Source organism: Melanerpes formicivorus, unplaced genomic scaffold (assembly GCF_026170545.1).
Source record: "Melanerpes formicivorus ecotype bairdi unplaced genomic scaffold, bMelFor1.0.p_v2 SCAF_6, whole genome shotgun sequence".
NCBI classification, from domain to species: Eukaryota; Metazoa; Chordata; class Aves; order Piciformes; family Picidae; genus Melanerpes; species Melanerpes formicivorus.
This window is the reverse complement of record NW_027142358.1, coordinates 25,571,656-25,591,488: the sequence shown is the minus strand read 5'-3', so window position 1 is coordinate 25,591,488 and position 19,833 is coordinate 25,571,656. Positions and strand designations below refer to the sequence as shown.

Here is a 19,833-nt window from a genome sequence, read left to right as displayed (position 1 = left end):
ACTTTATGGGCAGAGAGTTGGAGAAGGCTCAAAGTGATTTTTCTCTGCTCTAACTTGCAAGCTCCAAAGAGGAATGAAGGCATTACACAGCACTGCAGAATCAATAGTTGTATTATTGGTTTGATGTCAAGGCCAATTAGCTGCAAGTGGAATTAGCACATTCCCTGAGCAAGAAGACAAGTACATCTTCTTCTGAGATGGGAAAGATGTTGGCTTTGAAGGGCCTCCACACAGATGTGCACAGAAACTCTATAATCACCATCAGATATCCCGGTGCTGAAATACCCAACACCACCTTCTCCTCTTGGCACATGAGAGTCTGCAGCAAGGGCCTCCTGACAGGAGGTAGGAGCAATGTGGAGGCTGTCCTCTTCTCCCAGGTAACAAGTGATAAGGTGAGAAGAAATGGCCTCAAGTTGCACCAGAAGAGCCTTAGATTGGATAGTAGAAAAAAACATCTTTACTGAAAGGGTCATCAGGCACTGAATCAGGCTGCCCAAGGAAGTGGTGGAGTCACCATCACTGGAAGTGTTTAAAAGATGTTTGGATGAGGAGCTTAGGGATGTGGTCTAACAGTTATGTTCAGGGAGATGTTAGGTTATGGTTGGACTCAATGATCTTAAGGTCTTCTCCAACCAGGCGATTCTATGGCCTCATCTGTTCTGTAGATGGGACAAACTGATGGCAGGCAAACCTGTAGCCCAGACTGACCCTCTGCATTTGGATTTTACACCGAAGAAAGGCTATACCTGACCAATCCAACTCCACACCCCATGTTAAATAACCAAGCTGACTGAGGACAACTCAAAACACCATTTTATGCCTACACCTTCCAACTATTGCCCTGACTTGTGCCAACAAGAAATGTTATTCCATGCTGCAGACATTATTTACTGAATTTCATGGCCTAACCCCTGCTCTTCCCAGTTTGGCTGATGAGAAGGAATTCGGCTCTCAAGATGAAGTCACAGAATCATAGAGTGGTGGAGGCTGGAAAGGATCTCCAGAGATCACCTAGTCCAACCATCCTGCTAAAGCAGGGTCACCTAGGACAGGTTGCCAGGTGTCCAGGTAGGTCTAGAATCACTCCAGAGGAGATTCTGCAACCTCTCTGGGCAGCCTGGTCCATTGCTCTATCACCCTCAAAGTGAAGAAGTCCTGCTGGAGGAGAGCATAGAAGTATAGAGGGAGGAGTGAGGAACATCTTTATTGATGATCTGAATGAGGGCATTGAGTCTATCATCAGTAAATTTGCTGATGACACCAAGCTGGGGACAGGAGTTGATCTGCTAGAGGGTAGAGAGGCTTTGCAGAGAGACCTCGACAGGCTGGACAAATGGGCAGAGTCCAACGGCATGAGATTTAACGCATCCGAGTGCCGGGTTCTGCACATTGGCCACAACAACCCCATGCAGTGCTACAGGCTGGGGTCAGAGTGGCTGGAGAGCAGCCAGGCAGAGAGGGACCTGGGGGTGCTGGTTGATGGTAGGATGAACATGAGCCTGCAGTGTGCCCAGGCAGCCAAGAAGGCCAATGGCATCCTGGCCTGCATCAAGAACAGTGTGGCCAGCAGGAGCAGGGAGGTCATTCTGCCCCTGTACGCTGCACTGGTTAGGCCACACCTCGAGTACTGTGTCCAGTTCTGGGCCCCTCAGTTTAGGAAGGATGTTGACTTGCTGGAACGAGTCCAGAGAAGGGCAACGAAGTTAGTGAGGGGCTTGGAACACAAGCCCTATGAGGAGAGACTGAGGGAGCTGGGGCTGCTTAGCCTGGAGAGGAGGAGACTCAGGGGTGACCTTATTGCTCTCTACAACTACCTGAAGGGGGGTTGTAAACAGGCAGAGGTTGGTCTCTTCTCCCAGGCAGCCAGCACCAGAACAAGAGGACACAGTCTCAGGCTGCGCCAGGGGAAGTTCAGGCTGGAGGTCAGGAGGAAGTTTTACACGGAGAGAGTGATTGCCCATTGGAATGGGCTGCCTGGGGAGGTGGTGGAGTCGCCGTCACTGGAGGTGTTCAGGAGGAGACTTGACAGGGTGCTTGGTTACATGGGTTAGTTGATTGGGTGGTGTTGGGTGATAGGTTGGACGCAATGATCTTGAAGGTCTCTTCCAACCTGGTTTATTCTACTTTCAAGTTATTCTACTTTCAACATGTAAAGTTTGTTATGCTAAAGGAAAACAACTGTGCAGATTGTATTAAACTTTAAAGATCCAGAAGAAGCAAGACAAAGAAGTTTTCAGGACCTCCATACGAGGTGGTGTAAAACTGGTATTATTTCAGCAACTTAATCCACACTTTGAACCTCATCCTAGGAGCAGCCAGTGTTGAGGAAGACCTTGCAGGAGCCAGGAGAGTGAGAGTCAGGGAGAGAGGCAGCTCCAAGGCTCTGCTGGCTCTGTTTCTGCTTCTCCTCTGGACCTTGACTCGCCTGCCAAGCCAATCACCCCCACCCTGTATTCACAAAACCAGTTCCTCAGTTCAGCAGGGATCTGGCACCCGTCACCACGGTCACTGAACAACATGGCACAAACACCACCATAGAGAACGGCTTCTGGGCCAACACAGGCTGAAGTCAGCTTCCTGCACCCAGCTAGAGGCTGTTCACCGCACAGAAGACCTGCCTGCTCCTATCTACTGTTGAAACCTCTGCAACAGCAGCTCAACTCCTTCTTTCCATAAAAGGCTTTCAGGGACAGAGGGGACTACTTCTGGCTTACTAAAGCAAGTAAGATCATAGAATCATGTAGGTTGGAGAAGACCTTTAAGATCTCAAAATCCAACCAGCACAGCCAAGTCCACCACTAAGCCATGTCCCTCAGCACCTCATCAACACATCTTTTAAGATGTTTTTTAAGTTGCATTGAGTAACTTTTCAGCCTGTGATCTGCATGTGTTCAGTGAAGTCATTGTACAATAAGCAGTAAGGTAAACCATGGCTGTTTGTGTGTCGCCTTTTGTGCTATGGTACACACTTGGTGGGCAGCAGACCTGAAACTGCTCTACAAAAATGATGTGGACAGGCTGGAAAGGGTCCAGAAAAGGGGCATGAAGAGGATCCAAGGCCTGGGAAGCTGCCATATAAAGAAAGACTGAGAGAACTGGGTTTGTTCAGGCTTTAGAGAAGAAGGATTACAGAAGATGTCATCACCATGTTCCTGTATTAATAAGGTGGCTACAAGGAAGATGAAGACTCATTTTTTACAAGGAGTCACATGGAAAAGATAAAGGGTAATGGTTATAAGGCACTCTGGGGAGATTCAAATTGGACACAAAAGGGTGATTTTTTTCCCAATGAGAACAATCAACCATTGGAATCATCTCCCCAGGGAAGTGGTGGTGTCCCCAACACTGGACACCCTTAAGATCTATCTGAACAGGGTACTGGGCCATCTTGTCTAGACCATGCTTTTGCTAAGAAAGTTTGAACCAGACAGTCCTTGACGTCCCTTCCAATCTGGGATTCTATGACTCTATGTTATACTCATTGTTCTTTGACCTGTTACAGGGCACCACCAAAAAGAGACCTCATCTTGACATCCTTCAGGTATCTATAAACATGAGTAAGATTCCCTCCTCAGCCTTCTCTTCTCAAGACTAAACAGCCCCAGTTCTCTCAGTCTTTCTTCATCTTCTTCATCTTTCTTCATCTGCACCAAAACCCTGACACCTTTGCGCTTTCCACTTCATCAAAAATAGCTTTAGCCTTCTTTTAAGGTCCCGAAGCTGCGCCTGATAGTGACATGAATGTACTAATGGTGCCACCCAGTGTAGCTTCGGTGTAGCGCACAGCTTGGTGTCAGCAAGAGCTACTGTAGGAGTGAAAGGGAGGATCTATACATAATCTACATCAGACTTCAGACCCACCATAAAATAACTACATTTTCTGTTATTTCTACTTTATCTCATCCATCAGCTTTCACTCACTCGTTTTTCTTTGTGTCTCTCAGTATTCACTGTGTGTTTGGATTTTCCACACACACTAAATCAGCCATTCTTTAAAACAGACACATCTCTGACCTCTCTCGGCCAACAAGAGGTATTTCATTTTACTCACAGCTGCTAACACCACCACAAGCTCAGTTTAGAGAGACACTCATCTGGATTTCACTGCTATAAATTATTTCAGATAACAGCAACCACAGACTGAAACAGGAAACATAACAGTGAAAAACAAGCTTCTTTTTTTTCCCCCATCTAGAAAGCTGGTGACTCCCTTTCAGCTGTGAAATGATGACTCAAACTTGACACAAGAAAGTGTTTTTCCCTGCAGATGATCATATATATTTATATGTGAGTGGATGAGGCTCTGAGCAATCTGATCTAGTAGGAGGTGTCCCTGCCCATGGCAGGGGGGTTGGAACTAGACAGTCATTAAGGTGCCTTCCAACCCAAACTATTCTATGATCTATACAGTTTAAGTCAGTTGCCTGAACAGTTTGGGATGCAGAATCACCTGTGGTACATTTTAGGATGAGCAGATTCATAGAATGGTTTGGGTTGGAAGGGACCTTAAACTTCATCTAGCTCTAATCCCCTTGCATGGGCAGGGACACCTTCCACTAGATGAGGTTGCTCAAGGTCTCATAAAACCTGGCCTTCAATGCTTACAGGGAGAGAGCATCCACAACCTCCCTTGGCAACCTGTGCCAGATCCCTGCTGAACTGAGGAACTGGTTTTGTGAATGCAGGGTGGGGGTGATTGGCTTGGCAGGTGAGTCAAGGTCCAGAGGAGAAGCAGAAACAGAGCCAGCAGAGCCTTGGAGCTGCCTCTCTCCCTGACTCTCACTCTCCTGGCTCCTGCAAGGTCTTCCTCAACACTGGCTGCTCCTAGGATGAGGTTCAAAGTGTGGATTAAGTTGCTGAAATAATACCAGTTTTACACCACCTTGTATGGAGGTCCTGAAAACTCCTTTGTCTTGCTTCTTCTGGATCTTTAAAGTTTAATACAATCTGCACAGTTGTTTTCCTTTAGCATAACAAACTTTACATGTTCCTCACTCCTCCCTCTATACTTCTATGCTCTCCTCCAGTGTCTCACCACCCAAATTATGTCCCAGGAGTTATTTTTTCAGTAGCAAAGGTCTAATCTATTTCTCTACACAGAGATAAAGAACTTAGATAGTATACCAAAAAAACATAAATGAGAGTGTCTTACACTGACAACTTCTTATCTGCGTGACATTAAGATAGGGAGATATTAAGATACTCTCACAAAGTGATCCCATTAATATCAGAGTAATACAACTGTTGAACCCTTATTTTCTCCTTTAGGAAATTAATGGGATTACACAGATGCCAGACAAATAATCCCAAAGGCACAAATTACACACTTACTTTTCAATATTTTTTAATGTTTTTAGCTCTGTTCAGAAAGCTAACTGATTTTGAGATGTACAACCTTAAAGATGCAAGAATGCACAAAAATGCACAAAATACAATACAATAAAATCATCACTTACTGGTCCATTAGACTCAAAGCACTGGGCATTATTTTATCACCTTACGCACACTAAAAGGAAAATTGAGAAACGAAATGACACGAAAACCAACAAAATAACTTTTCAGATAGGCTATGGCAGGCACCATCCCCACTTGCTGCATCCCTCCCAAAAAGAGCAGCCTTCTTGCACAGCCTCAGAACTTGAAAAATCAAGAAAAACACTAAGCATATAAATTCTGTGCAGGTGCTGCTGAACCGTATCTACTACGAAGAGGCACAGTTATAGTTCAGAGATTTTGAGTGTTGTGGAATTCCAATGTTAAATGCAAGGGCCAATGTCTGCACTGCATTTGAAAATTTACCTTGAGCTTACTTCAAACCTAACCTGGCCTGAGCATCAGATGATGGCTTCATTGGCACAGAATCACATAAGGTGGGGGTTGGAAGGGATCTCTGAAAGTCACTCAGTCCAACCTCCCTGCTAAAGCAAGGTCACCCAGAGCAGCTTGCCTAGGATCATAATGTCTGAGCAAGTCTGAAATCTCCTCAGAGGAGGAGACTCCACAACCTCTCTGGGCAGTCTGCTACAGGGCTCTGGCATCCTCAAAGTAAAGAGGTTTTTCCTCATGTTATGGTGGAACTTCCTGTGTTCCAGTTTGTGCCCATTGACCCTTGTCCTGTTGCTGGGCACCACTATGAAATGACTGGCCCCATCCCCTTTAGCTCTTGCCAAGCATTGAGAAGATCCCCTCTCAGGCTGCTCTTCCCCAGGCTAAACAGCCCCAGGTCTCTCAACCATTTCTCCTCACAGAGAGCCTCTAGGCCCATCAGCACCTTTGTAGCCTCCACTGGACTCTTTCCAGTAGTTCTGTGTCTCCCTTGAACTGAGGAGCCCAGAACTGGACACAATACTCCAGACATGGCCTCACTAGGGCAGAGTAGAGGGCCAGAACAACCTCCCTCAACCTGCTGGCTGCACTCTTCTCAATGCACCCCTTCCTGGCCATAAGAGCACATTGTTGGGTCATGGTGAACTACTTGTCCACTGAGACATCCATGTCCTTCAGGGCATAAATGCTTTCCAGTAGGTCAACTTCTAACCTGTATTGGTGTGTGGGGTTATTCCTCTCTAGGTACAGGACCCTACACTTGTCCTTGTTGAACTTTATAAGGTTCCTTTCTGTCCAACTCTCCAGCCTGTCCAGGTCTCTGAATGGAAGCACAGTCTCATGGGGTGTCAGCTGCTCCTCCCAGTTTTGTACTGTCAACCACCAGGCAATTCTGGACCATGCCCTGTTTACAACAGTACTCGGGTCTGCTATGTGCAACTGCAGGATGGTAGCTCTCGAGTCACTGAATGCACAGGGTCATGGAGACAACTGCGTGGAGAAGGGCTTGAGGGATCATTTGAAAAAGATGAGTGAGTCTGCAGAAGCCTCAGCTCTAATAAGATGAGAAGTGGAGAAACAGCTCTCTCATTTCAGACATCTCATTGCTGAGTACATGTCTGGAGGAAATAGCAGACATATGGAGTCCTTCAGAAAGCTGTGAGATATGACCCACAGAGATCACTGAGTCGACAGCCTAATTTTACAATCTTAACCCTGATAAAAGTTTCAGACACGTCTTTTATCAAACGTACAACGCTCTCACGCAGCAGCAAAACCCAGACAAGCAAAACCCAAGAAAGACACCACTTCTGTGCTCAAAAAATTAGAGCAGTAATTTAACACAAAATACTTTTTACAAGATCAAAGACAACATGTTTTCCCCTTCCTGCCACTTTCATGCACACAGTGTATTCCCCAATTGTGTTTTGCAAATGAAAACAGTCATCATTACAATACCTGAAAGGAATCTACAGGAAGGCTAGAGAAGGACTTTTCATAAGGCTATATAGCAATAGGACAAAAGGGAATGGTTTTAAGCTGAGGAAGAGTAGGTTTAGACTGGATCATAGGAAGGATTTCTTCAGTGGTGGTGAGAGACTGAAATAGGTTGTCCAGGGAGACTGTGGATGTCCCCTCCCCAGAAGTGTTCAAGGCCAGGATGGATGAGGCTACCAAGTCTAATTGAGAGGCACCCCTGCCCATGACAGGGAGGTTGGAGTAGATGATCTCTAAGATCCCTTCCAAAATAAGCCTCTGTACGATTATGCAGCCAAGCCTAACAGGTGCAAAGAAGGTGAGTGTTTAGACAACAAATACAAGTGTAGATTGACAGCAAACTGATGTCACCAACAGGAAAAGATCTGGAAGAGGCAGGAAAAAACTCTGGTCTTGCGCATTTGTTTTGAACGTGTGCCAGGCTCCAAGCAATAACTCCTTTTCTATCAGAAATTAGTGTGTTATAACAAAATCAGAGCACAGTGTTGTTTGGAAAAAAGGCAAATACAAAAATGGTCACCTACTGTTAATTGCCCTCTTTCTAGGATTCCCACATGATTTCCATGCTTTCCACAGAGCACAGAGTGTGAGGCGTGCACTGACCTGTACTTCCCGGTCCGCACTTGCAGAGCTCTCATACCGCACCGCTGGGCACCTCCAACATCATTCACAATATCATCTCCTATCATGATGGCCTGTCAAAGCAATGAAATACAGAAAAAATGGCCTCAGGTGAGTTTTATATCTGCCATACCTCACACTCCTTGACATAACAAACAGCTGGATTTGATGGTTAATACTGCCATCAGACAAATTAAACAAGATAGTATTGTCGTTGTATTGATTAGAAGTCATCCTACCTTGAATATAATTCACCCTACAGCTCCTCAAGCAATGAACTAGTGCAGCACATACCTGAACAATTTGTAATCAATCACAGGAATCAAAGTTATTTGGCACAAACCAGATGTTGAGATTTCTGTAGTTTTATTTCTGCTATGCTCTAAGCAGTTTAAATTAAGCTTAACTTTTTTAACATCTCCTTAAAACCGGTATTCTAAAAGCCAGTCAAAAGCTTAAAGCTGGTGATGACCGAGATGTGAAACTTAAAAGAGTTCCGTCCCAACCCATGTTCAGGTTGATAAAGAAATTTGGAGAACCCTCGTGAGACTTAGTTCATTTATTTTGGCACAATGTGATATGATATGTATAGGCCTGACACGGTTTGTGTTCCAGTCAGCTCAAGTCTGTGCAAAAACTAATAAACTCCATTTAAAATACAAAAAAAATATGAGTGAGAAAAGACAGTCTGGCTCTAAGATTAGTCTGAATGGTGATGAAAACATGCAGTGCACACACACATTTCTGAGTTCTTATCTTTGTTCAAGATCTTTCTTAAATTGAAGCATATTAACCAAGGAGTCTCTCATTAACAGCTGCATCTTCACTATTTCAAGTGTTTATTATCATCCTGCATTAAAAAAAATACTCCATTTATTTTATTCTTCAGATTTAAAAATAGTGGAGGGGGTTCACTTTACAGTTCCAACATAAACCAGCATATACACAACCAGTAACATTCATCCTCCCCCTCTACTCGGCCCTGGTGAGACCCCACCTGGAGTACTGTGTCCAGTACTGGAGCCCCTATTACAAGAGGGATGTGGAGGTGCTGGAACGTGTCCAGAGAAGGGCCACAAGGATGATCAGAGGGCTGGAGCATCTCTCCTATGGGGACAGACTGAAGGAGTTGGGGCTGTTCAGTCTGCAGAAGAGAAGGCTCCGAGGTGACGTCATTGTGGCCTTCCAGTATCTGAAGGGGGCCTACAGGAAGGCTGGGGAAGGACTTCTCAGGATCTCAGGTAGTGATAGGACTAGGGGGAACGGAATGAAGCTGGAGGTGGGGAGATTCAGGCTAGATGTGAGGAGGAGGTTCTTCACCATGAGAGTGGTGAAGCCCTGGAATGGGTTGTCCAGGGAGGTGGTCGAGGCCCCGTCCCTGGAGGTGTTTAAGACCAGGCTGTATGAGGCTCTGGCCAGCCTGATCTAGTGTGGGGTGTCCCTGCCCATGGCAGGGGGGTTGGAACTAGATGATCCTTGTGGTCCCTTCCACCCTGAATGATACTATGATACTATGAATAAGCAAAACCTCAGCTCTGAACCTTCCAAAGGCATTCTGGATTACTCTGAAGAGAACAGAGGCAGAACCTCAACCTGGGGAAACACAACAGCCTTGAAAATACATAATCTAGTTTTTAAAGTGTGCTTTTGCACCTTCCATATCACCGTTGAATTGTATCTAAAAATATATGAACTAGTTGTATCTTCAGCCACTTGATCTTCACCTTGTTGACTTAGCCTCCTCATTCATCAACATAACTTCCAGGCTTTCCCACCAATGGCACCTTATAGCTCTAGAAATTCCTCCCCCTTCCAAGTACTTTTGATTATTTTCACCCCTGCATATCAAACAAACTCATGGTACAAACTGTTTCATTTCTTACTGCAGAGCTTGTCCTCACATTTTGTGTGGTTTAAGCTTTTCCTAGAGTCTCTCATGACAGGTCCTTGTCTCACATATGGGACTTTGGAGGTTAAAAGGCATGTTTGTAAGGGGACTGGGACTGCCTCAGATGATGGCTGAGTTATTGAGAGCAGCACCAAGAGGGACTCTGCTGGGCACACACAGAAAGCCAGCCCAGTATTGTTCTCTCTGTGAAGAACTGGCAAATAGGCCCTGGACAGAGCAGTCATGGGAGTGAGGCACACACAGCAGAAGGAGAGACTGACTTCACCAGAAGCAGCTATCTCAGGAGTGATGAGTCCTTTCATACAGATGCTTTAAGGTCAAAAACATACAAAAAGTCTGTGTTGCAGGAGTCACTCCAGTTACCAGCACTGCCCAATATAAAATCTTCTTCTTGCCTTCATAGCATGGAAGCATCTCTGTTTCACATAGCTCACAATCATACCAGAGTCAGTTCATCTGTGTCACCCACAGCTCAGTTCCCACTCTGAAAGCAGCCTAAATCACACAGATTGAAGAAGTCTAAAAATACCAAAGCTCCAGAACTATTTTTATCAATCACTTAATTACAACAGAATCTTTTCCTATTTGTTACACAGCATGTGAAGGAAATCTCAGGATATACCTAAAGCCACAGCTGCACAGAAGATTTTCTAAGAGCATTCATGAATCAAACTGAGCTATGAATGTGTGTATCTGGAACAGCTTCAGCTGAGAAAAACTAAATCAGATGACCAAATAATTGTTTATGTTGAAAAAGACCTTTAAGTTCATTAAATCAAACTCTTAACCCAATACTGTCAAGTCACCACTAAACCATGTCCCTCAGCACCATATCTACATGGCTTTTAAATCCCTCTACCACTCCCCTGGGCAGCCTGTTTCAGGGTTTGAAAACTCTTTCAGGAAGAAATTTTTCCTGATGTCTAGTCCTGGTGCAACTTGAGGCCATTTCCTCCTGGGAGAAGAGACCAATTCCCATCTCACTACAATCTCCTTTTCATGGAGCTGTAGAGAGCTCATCCCCCTCTGACTTCTTTTCTCTAGGCTAAACAACCCCAGTTCCTTCAGCAGCTCCTAAGACATGTGCTCTAGGCCCTTCACCTTCTCAGGACACACTTCAGCACCTCAACGTCCTTTGTGGTGTGAGGGGCTCAAAGCTGCACACAGTATTTGAGGTACAACCTTACCAGTGCTGAGTACAAGGGGACAATCACTCTCCTGAGTAATCCTCTTTCAACTAACTCATGAGGTGCAGCATGCAAGATTCTGTACAGTAGTTACCAGCCCAGTCACAGTATCACAGTATCACTTAGGTTGGAAAGGACCTCGGGGATCATCGAGTCCAGCCTATCAACACAGACCCCATGACTAGACCATGGCACCCAGTGCCTCGTCCAATCTCCCCTTGAACGCCTCCAGGGTCGATGACTCAACCACCTCCCTGGGCAACCCATTCCAATGCCGAATGACTTGCTCGGTGAAGAACTTCCTCCTCACCTCGAGCCTAAACCTCCCCTGGCGCAGCTTGAGACTGTGTCCCCTTGTTGTGGTGCTGGTTGCCTGGGAGAAGAGGCCAACCCTTTCCTGGCTACAACCACCCTTCAGGTAGTTGTAGAGGGCAATGAGGTCACCCCTGAGCCTCCTCTTCTCCAGGCTAAACAATCCCAGCTCCCTCAGCCTCTCCTCATAGGGCTTGTGTTCAAGGCCTCTCACCAGCCTTGTTGCCCTTCTCTGGACACGCTCAAGTGTTTCAATGTCCTTCTTAAACTGAGGGGCCCAGAACTGGACACAGTACTCAAGGTGCGGCCTAACCAGAGCAGAGTACAGGGGCACTATGACCTCATCTCCCATGTTGTTTTCTAATAGTGTTCATGATGACCATCACCCCTCAGGTGATGGGATGCAACAAGATGCTCTCTCAAGTCAAGGCTCATTGGTCTGGTACCACAGTGAAGTTTATTTTTAAATACATGGCCGCCCTTGCTTCATTCTGCCTAGATGAGTCACCACTGGAGTTAGAATCTGAGAGCTCCTTTAAGGAGCAGAGAGACATAAAGACTTGTGACAAAGGGATAAGAGCTGGGGAAAACTTGCCTATAAGGAAGAAACCGCAGCAGGCTTTGGGTCAGGTAGCTCTGTTTTTCCAACCTTCTGCTCACAAATTGCTTTAAAGCCACCAGAAGATGGAGAGCTCAGGGTTTCCCATCCTTTCATTACTGGACCATTTCCTTATCCACTCTGCCTCAGCTCCAAATGAGCAATCCAGCATGAAGTGGAGAGAAAATGGTGGGATAATTTTAAGTCATTAGCAAATAGAGCATGTATACACAGACGAGGAAAACAAATTAAGCCCACTGTTACATGAAGAGCTCCAAAGAATGCATAGCTGTCAGCCAACCACTATTACCAATTTCGAACCAGGCTGCTTTGAGATATTTAACCATTCTTAACCACTGGCTTTAATAGTTTACAAACTTCTCTTATAAAATTCCTCCCAACACCTCTCCAAGGGGGACATGGAACAGTCCCACAAGAAACATATCTGCTCTCTGCCACCTATATGCCCTTGCTCAGTCAGAACCCAGACATTCAGGATAACATTTCTGAAGTAAAGACAACTTCATTCCTGAGTTCTCAAACCTCTAAAAATGAATTTCCTCTGAGAAGGAAAAGGGCAGACCAGGGCAGCCCACTAAGCACTCAGTTGTTTGCCAGGGCTGTATTAAACCCCATCCAGGCAAGTTTTCCTGCAAGATGCCTGGCAACTCTGCAAGTGCAGCTGCAGATGAGCAGCGATGCCTGTCCAGGCCAGCTTGTGGCATACGCATACAAAAATGTACTCCAGCCCCTGGGGATTTCACAGATTTACTATCGGTGAAGGGCAATAATCACTAAAGGAGGAGCAATTATTCCCAAATCATTTAGGATTTAAAAAATCATTGGCAAGAAGATAGAGGTCAAGAGGTGCACTGTCAAGGGAAATAAAAAAAAAAACCTCTACCTGTCAAACCTGGGTTTAACTTCCCCTCTGACTGCAGTATGGTAAGAAGAGAGAGAAGGATATAAAACTGAAAGGTCACATACCCACTGAAAGCAAGAATTAAAAGATCCTTGTTCATGTTCACATTTTACACAGGGATCATACCATTAATTCATTCAACTATTCTGTGGAAGTTGCCTTGTTTTTTAGATTGGCTACAAATTTACTGAAAACCAGAGCAAAAATGCAGAGAGACAGCCTCTTGGATTTTAAGACAGATCATCAAAGAATCAAGATAAATGTAATTTATATTTTCCTAAGCCATATAGACAGTGAGAAATGGGGTGTGTGGCTGTATGCATGCAGTAAATAAAGCACATGTGTGAAGCTACTGCTCTTGAAGAGTCCTCATCACACTCAACCCAGATTGGCAGTGATAATGGAGGTGAACATGACCTCTAAGAATTTGGGGGTAGGAAGGCACAACATAATCCCCACTGGCCAACTGTCTGTGGCAAAGAGATCACCAAGAGGGTCAGCAATCTTACTGACCACAAACCCAGAACTGAGTGGAGGTGGGGAAGAAGTAGCAGTCAACACTAACAAGCCTTCAGAGATGTTGTTAGGGTGGTAAGTGGGAGCATTACATACTTTTTGTCTGCAAGAATCAGAGAGTAAGAAAATACATGAGGTAGAAAGATAAAAATGCTCTGTGTTACCCAGCTATGCCCATGTTGCAATCAAGCATTCACTAGGACAAGCTCAGGTATGGTACTTCGGAGTTAGAAGTCTATGGAGGATGCAAATAGAGAGATGCACAGAAGGCAGTGTATTAACCGCGAAAGAATATTTAACCCAGTGAATGCTTCTAGAGTCAAACATATTTATGCTTAAACAGATTTCTGCTATAGGCTTAAAAACATTAATCAAGTTCAGTGTGCCATGGACCCAAGGAAATAAATCTTACACACATCTTGACTAATGGATTAAAACCCTTCACTTAAGAAATCCAATGCATTTACTTTTCTCCCTACTGTTACTGTCCCAGCTGGTAATCTCCTAGGCTTCATGAGTTTGCATTACTGTTAATTATGTTTTTACTTTGGAACTACTTGCTGTGCAAACATTAAGCATATAAAGAGAATCACATATGGCCCCTGACATAGGGGAAGCTGTACAAGAAGTCAGGTGAAAGAAAGAAATACATTAAACTTCCAGGGCAGACTTCCAAGGGCTGCAGGGCCGACCAGGTTTCAATAAGCTTTCAGCAGGACTAGAAACTTCACTTGGCCACTTCACTCTTTACTTTGGAGATAGAGAATCTTCCCTCATTGTCATCAGCAAGCAGGGAGGGGATGCTGGTACAGTGGCAGGCCCTCTGTGCCACCCTGGGGGTGACCTCCCTCTGCTCTCACGCACCACTAACTCCCACCTGAGCCTTGCAGGTGGCAGAATTGGGAATTGGTTAACTACCAGTAGTTTATGCACTCCAGTATGACCAGCCATAAGTCTCATTAAAGCAGGACAATTTGCTGCAGAGAGAACTTTTTATGATTATATAAAACTACTGCAACCTTAACATTATTTAGGTTTTATTGTAAAGCTGTAAAAATCACCCACTGTTACAGCAGCCTTAAAACATACAAATTAGACATTTCAGTAACCTTTAAGATGTGTTATTCTTTGTCATATTACTGAATCATAAGATAGGTCTGGTTACCTCTAAGAGGTTTAAATTTCCAATCTATTACAGTAATACCAGCAATCTGTTATTTCTAGGCCATTGAGGAAAGGTTAAACTGAAAATTGGACTTCAGGGAGTTCCTCCTGTTCTAAGTGCAGGCTGAAAACATCTCAGCAGCAGAAGGCAAAGTCAGGCTCTCAGTAAGAAGCAGTTATCAAGGGAAACGACTGGTGATAACTTTATTGATTAAGGCAGCTTGAGAAATTTAAGGTTCACCACTGCCTGGCATTGCTGTGGTGAGACAGCTTTATTAAAATGCTATTTTTCATTAGAAGTCAGGTGAAAGAAAACACAGCCCATCTAAAATGGTTTAACAGTGGTATGGATTAAATGCACTCCACAGGTAGAATAAATTATTGGCCAACATTTTATAAAAGTGAAAGCAATTAAAACTAGTCCTCATCATGTCATTGGAAATGCAGAGAAGCAGAGCTCGCTCAGGAGACAAATCAGAACGTCACACAGTGCATGACTAAGGACTCATTGAACTGCACATGCTGAGTTATCATCATTATTATGTATGAAGGACTAAAAACCCTACAAATCTTGCTCAAAAGAACATTAAAGTTGCAAGGTCAAGCACTGGAAAGTTAGGAAAATATGTCAGAATTAAGGTAGTTTGTTCTGCAGTAATTTGTTCCTCCTATGCATGTGCATCACGATCCACATTTTAATTCCACTAGCAGGGATTGTTTTTTTCCATAGATGGAAACATGGAGAGACTGGTGTTAGCACAGAGCCACAGAATCATTACGCTTGGAAAAGACCTTTAAGATCATCAAGTCCCAACCTTTATACAGTGGTGTCCCTTTGGTCAGACATATACTCCCTTCACCTTCAATCTCTCTGAAAGGAAAAGTTCCACCTTTAGACTAGATATATTACTACAACCATTTAACACTAGGAACTATATTGGAAAAAAAAAATCTGGTAAAATATCAAGTTAGTCACCAGTGGCACCAGGGCAAAGAGCAGAGAATTAATATCTAAGTTGTGCTGGGGATCGTTACTGCTATTCTGTACACAGACCAAATCCTCTTGAAGTCAATGGGAACCACTCACCAAGGATCACTCTATTTTTGCCACCTTGGTGATGCATTAAATCATACTTGTTTTCTGGGGCAAGGTTTCCAAGACAGGAGTTCTGGTGAACTATCACATCCCTGTAATGATCCACTCCCTCAGTGCCACGGGCTATCATCATCCCAGTATATTGCAAGCTGGGCAAAATAACATTCGAGGACAACAGCACTGTCTTGCCTATGGAAAAGGGGAAGCAATGTGACTATATAATCATGGAATCATCATTTTGGTTGGAGAAGACCTTTAAGATCATCAAGTCCAACCATTACCTAACTCCACCACAGCTGGTGCTTAACCATATCCCTCAGCATCACATCTCGGCATCTTTTAAACACCTCCAGGGATGGGGATACAACCACCTCCCTGAGCAGCCTGTTCCAGTGTTTGAGAACCCTTTCAGTGAGGAATTTTGATCTAATATACAACCTAAACCTCCCCTGGTGCAATTAGGTAATTTCCTCTTTTCCTATCTCTTATTAGGAGAAGAGATTGACATCCACCTTGCAACAACTTGCTCTTGGGGAGCCTCCTTTACTCCAGACTAAACACCCCCAGCTCCCCCAACCACTCCACACAGGACCTCAGAGAATCACACAGCAATCACAGAACGGCCTAGGTCGAAAGGGACCTCAGAGATCTACTCCAATCCCCATGCCACAGGCAAGGACACCTCTCAACTAGACTTGGTTGCCCAAGGCCTCGTTCAATCTGACCGCCAGGGAAGGGGGCATCCACAACCTCTTGGGGCAACCTATTTCAGAGTCCTAGTCTAAACCAGCTCTCCCTCAGCTTAAAACCATTCCCCCTAGTCCTGTTGCTAGACACCCTTATGAGAAGTCTCTCTCCAGTATGACCTATTCTCCACTATGCAGAGTCACAAGGATAAAGCCCCCAAACAACTCCCTCTCCCCTCCTACTCCTGCACATCCATGGTTTCTGATATAAGTAGAAAGGAAACACAACCCTTCATGCATCTGATTTACACAAACAGTCTCCAAAGGCTGAGCTCTGTGGATTTGATTTTTTTCCTTTGTTCTTTCTTCCAGCTACATTTTTCTTCAAATGCCACTTTGTCTCTCAAATGGATTTTGGGGGTTGTTGGCTGGATGAATGGATTGAGTAACTGCCATGGCAGTTCCTGTGGTATTATGTCCAGACTGAGCTATCATGTTACTGGGGAGATAGCAACAAACTGAAAGGAGTACAGGAAAGAGCACTGCAGTGGGTTAGGATGCAGAGGGACCAAATTGCAAGGGAAACATACAGTTTTAACAAGAGACAACTACCGTGATGACAGCAAATCTGGAGGTACTGAGAGGGAGAACACTTCTAGGAAGGCAAGAAGTTATTTTGGTTGTTACCGGGACTAAAACTAGAAATAGAGAGACGTATTTAAAAGGGAAGCATCCTGATGAATCTGAGAGAAATCTGCTTGCTCTGTAGACCTACTCAGCTGTGAATGATGTTCCAAGGCTGCTTACAGATGCCCAGTTCTTTGGCTCACTAAAAACTACTTTGGACAAAACATTAATAAATGTGGATCAAGGAAAACTTCTGCATGGAGAAGGAGATGGATTAGATGGCCTGCTAGGTCTTTTCCATCTCCCTACTCTATAATAGAGTAAAACCCAAGCATGTATTGAATTACAGGGCCATAATTTCATCTCCACGCTATAGGGACCTACAAGCCACCAAACTTCACTCCTGTTGTTTATAATGTCACCTAAACCTCCCGATGGAATTATTACGTTGTAATTCACTACTGCCTCTGAGTCATCTCATACTCATCCTTATGTCCTGTGTGACATAACGACAAATCAATCAAGAAAAGCTGGGGACAGCTACGAGAGGGGAAAAATAGGATGTACTGAGTAAGCAAGAAGCATCACACATTCAGTGCCTCTGGACACCAGAGGAGTTTTAGGGTCAGTCAGTGCTTCCTATTCATCTAAATCAGCAACTATCCCGAATTCTGCCTTTCCCTTTTACAAAACAAAACAAACCACCAAAAACCCCACAACCAGCACCCAACCAGTCAGTGTTGCACCAAAGGAAATAAGTAACTTTTTGGCTGCAATTTCACTACGCTGCAGCCTTCAGTCGGCAAGCAGACTGCGAAGCACTGGGGTACCTTGCATCTTGTGAGGCACATCTTCCATGATTCCTTGGGAAATCTAACTTTTCCTCTTTTGTACTGTTCTCTCTAGCCTCCAAAGAAAGGAGTTTCAGATCAGAAGTGCATGTTCGTTTCAACAACATGTTTTGGGAAGAAGGTAAGAAAGCACAACACAAGTAGAAGAAACCACAGTAGAGAAAGGAGGGATGGAACAGTAAATTTGGTTGAGGCATGGAGGGTATAAATGTGCTGCAAGGAGAGATAGACTCAGAGAAGGTAAATGGCAGGCAGTCAAGAAGAACCCTCAAAAGAGCAGAGAAAATAATGTTGTATCTTTGAGGAGGGTAGGAAGTATCAAGAGGGCAGAAGAAATTCAACAGATAGCATTTACTCTCTTGGCTCTCAGTCTTCCTTTGTCTACCTCACATCATTTGATAGAATGGACAAACATTAAGGTTTTCTTTCCTCTGATCAACTTTTTTTTCTTTTTCTATTTTTGTTTGTTTGGAGGTTTTATTTGCTTTTTGTTTGTTGGTTTAATTCATGGAAGATCCTGAATATAAATATTTCTCTGCACATGTATAACATTCTGGGTTTGGGAAAAAATACTTCTATATTCCCCCAAAGTTTACCATGGCCCCCTGGCCCCATTCCCCTCGTACTCTTTTGTAACTCTCCATGAAAGACAAGAAATCAGAAGAAAATGCAGCAGGGAGTGAAACTACATGGCACAGCCAGCAGTCACAGCATCAGAAATCTTACCTGATGTGGTGGAACTCCCATTTCTGCTAAGGCTGACTCAAAAAACTTTTTTGCTGGTTTTCCCACTACCTCAGCTTGAACATCACAAGCATACTGGAAAAAAAGAAGAGACAGACACACAAGAAGTGCAGATCAGAAAAGGATTTGTTCAACTCCACAACTCCAGTCACCTGTATAAAAAGTATGTGATTATTGACTTTTGCCCTTAAGTACCATAATGGATTAGCAGGTGAAGGAGAATATTGGAAAAGTTGGGTAACAAAAGTGTTAAATGTTCTCTGTCAGGAAAGTCAGTCTTCCTGAAACATCTCAAGTTGCAAACCTTTTACATCCTCTATCATGAGAGCACTCTTCACACTCAGTTCCAGTACTGCTCATTTTTGTAAGAGCATCACTTAAAATAGCAAATATCCTCTATATGAAATGATCAGAAGTACTGGAGGGTCTTGGAAGGTGTAAAGGATTTCTTCAACCATTCAGCATACTTTTAATGAGCCAAGAGATCAGTCTGAGCTGAAAAGTTCTTATTCTCCTCAAACCAAGTATCAGTGGTGTGCTGGAAATTTTGGAAAAATGAGGTCTTTCTAGCTTGTTCCTAGTCTGAATGGATATGGATATAAATGAATTTGCTGCAAGGGTAAAAAAAAAAAAAAGAAAGAAAGGGAAAAAAAAATATATTTAAGCAGCTTGTGGACCTGGACCTGGCACTCAGGGACATGATTTAGTGTTGACCCTTCAGTGCTGGGTCAAGGGTTAGACTGGATGATCTTTGAGGTCTCTTCCAGTCTGTGATTCTGTGAAGTGTACATCACAACCACTGTCTTCCATGTTTGTACACTCCTCTACCTTAATCTCTGCATTCACCTTGTGCTTATTTTTTAATCTCTGCAAGCCTATAAAATGGAGCATAATGATTCTCTCCTTCTCGCACCCTTAGGTTGGCTTATCTATTGGGTTCTAGTTCTGCATGGAGCTATCATAGTATCATAGTATCATTCAGGGTTGGAAGGGACCACAAGGATCATCTAGTTCCAACCCCGCTGCCATGGGCAGGGACACCCCACACTAGATCAGGCTGGACAGAGCCTCAGCCAGCCTGCTCTTAAACACCCCCAGGGACAGGGCCTCGATCACCCCCCTGGACAATCCATTCCAGGGTTATCACCACTCTCATGGTGAAGAACCTCCTCCTCACATCTAGCCTCAATCTCCCCACCTTCAGCTTCATTCCATTCGCCCTAGTCCTATCACTACCTGAGATCCTGAGAAGTCCTTCCCCAGCCTTCCTGTAG

The 19,833-nt window shown here is 44.3% G+C and overlaps 1 protein-coding gene across 2 annotated transcripts in view; it reads right to left on the bottom strand.

Moving 5' to 3' along the window:
- LHPP (phospholysine phosphohistidine inorganic pyrophosphate phosphatase) overlaps positions 1-19,833 on the bottom strand; it is a 106,913-nt gene that overhangs the window by 67,571 nt on the left and 19,509 nt on the right. For both annotated transcript variants that reach the window (XM_068140174.1, XM_068140176.1), the window contains exons 5-6: positions 18,542-18,634; positions 7,930-8,021 (exon numbers count right to left, since the gene is read on the bottom strand). In XM_068140174.1, the coding sequence (XP_067996275.1) occupies positions 7,930-8,021; positions 18,542-18,634 (185 nt within the window). The remainder of the gene's footprint in view (positions 1-7,929; positions 8,022-18,541; positions 18,635-19,833) is intronic.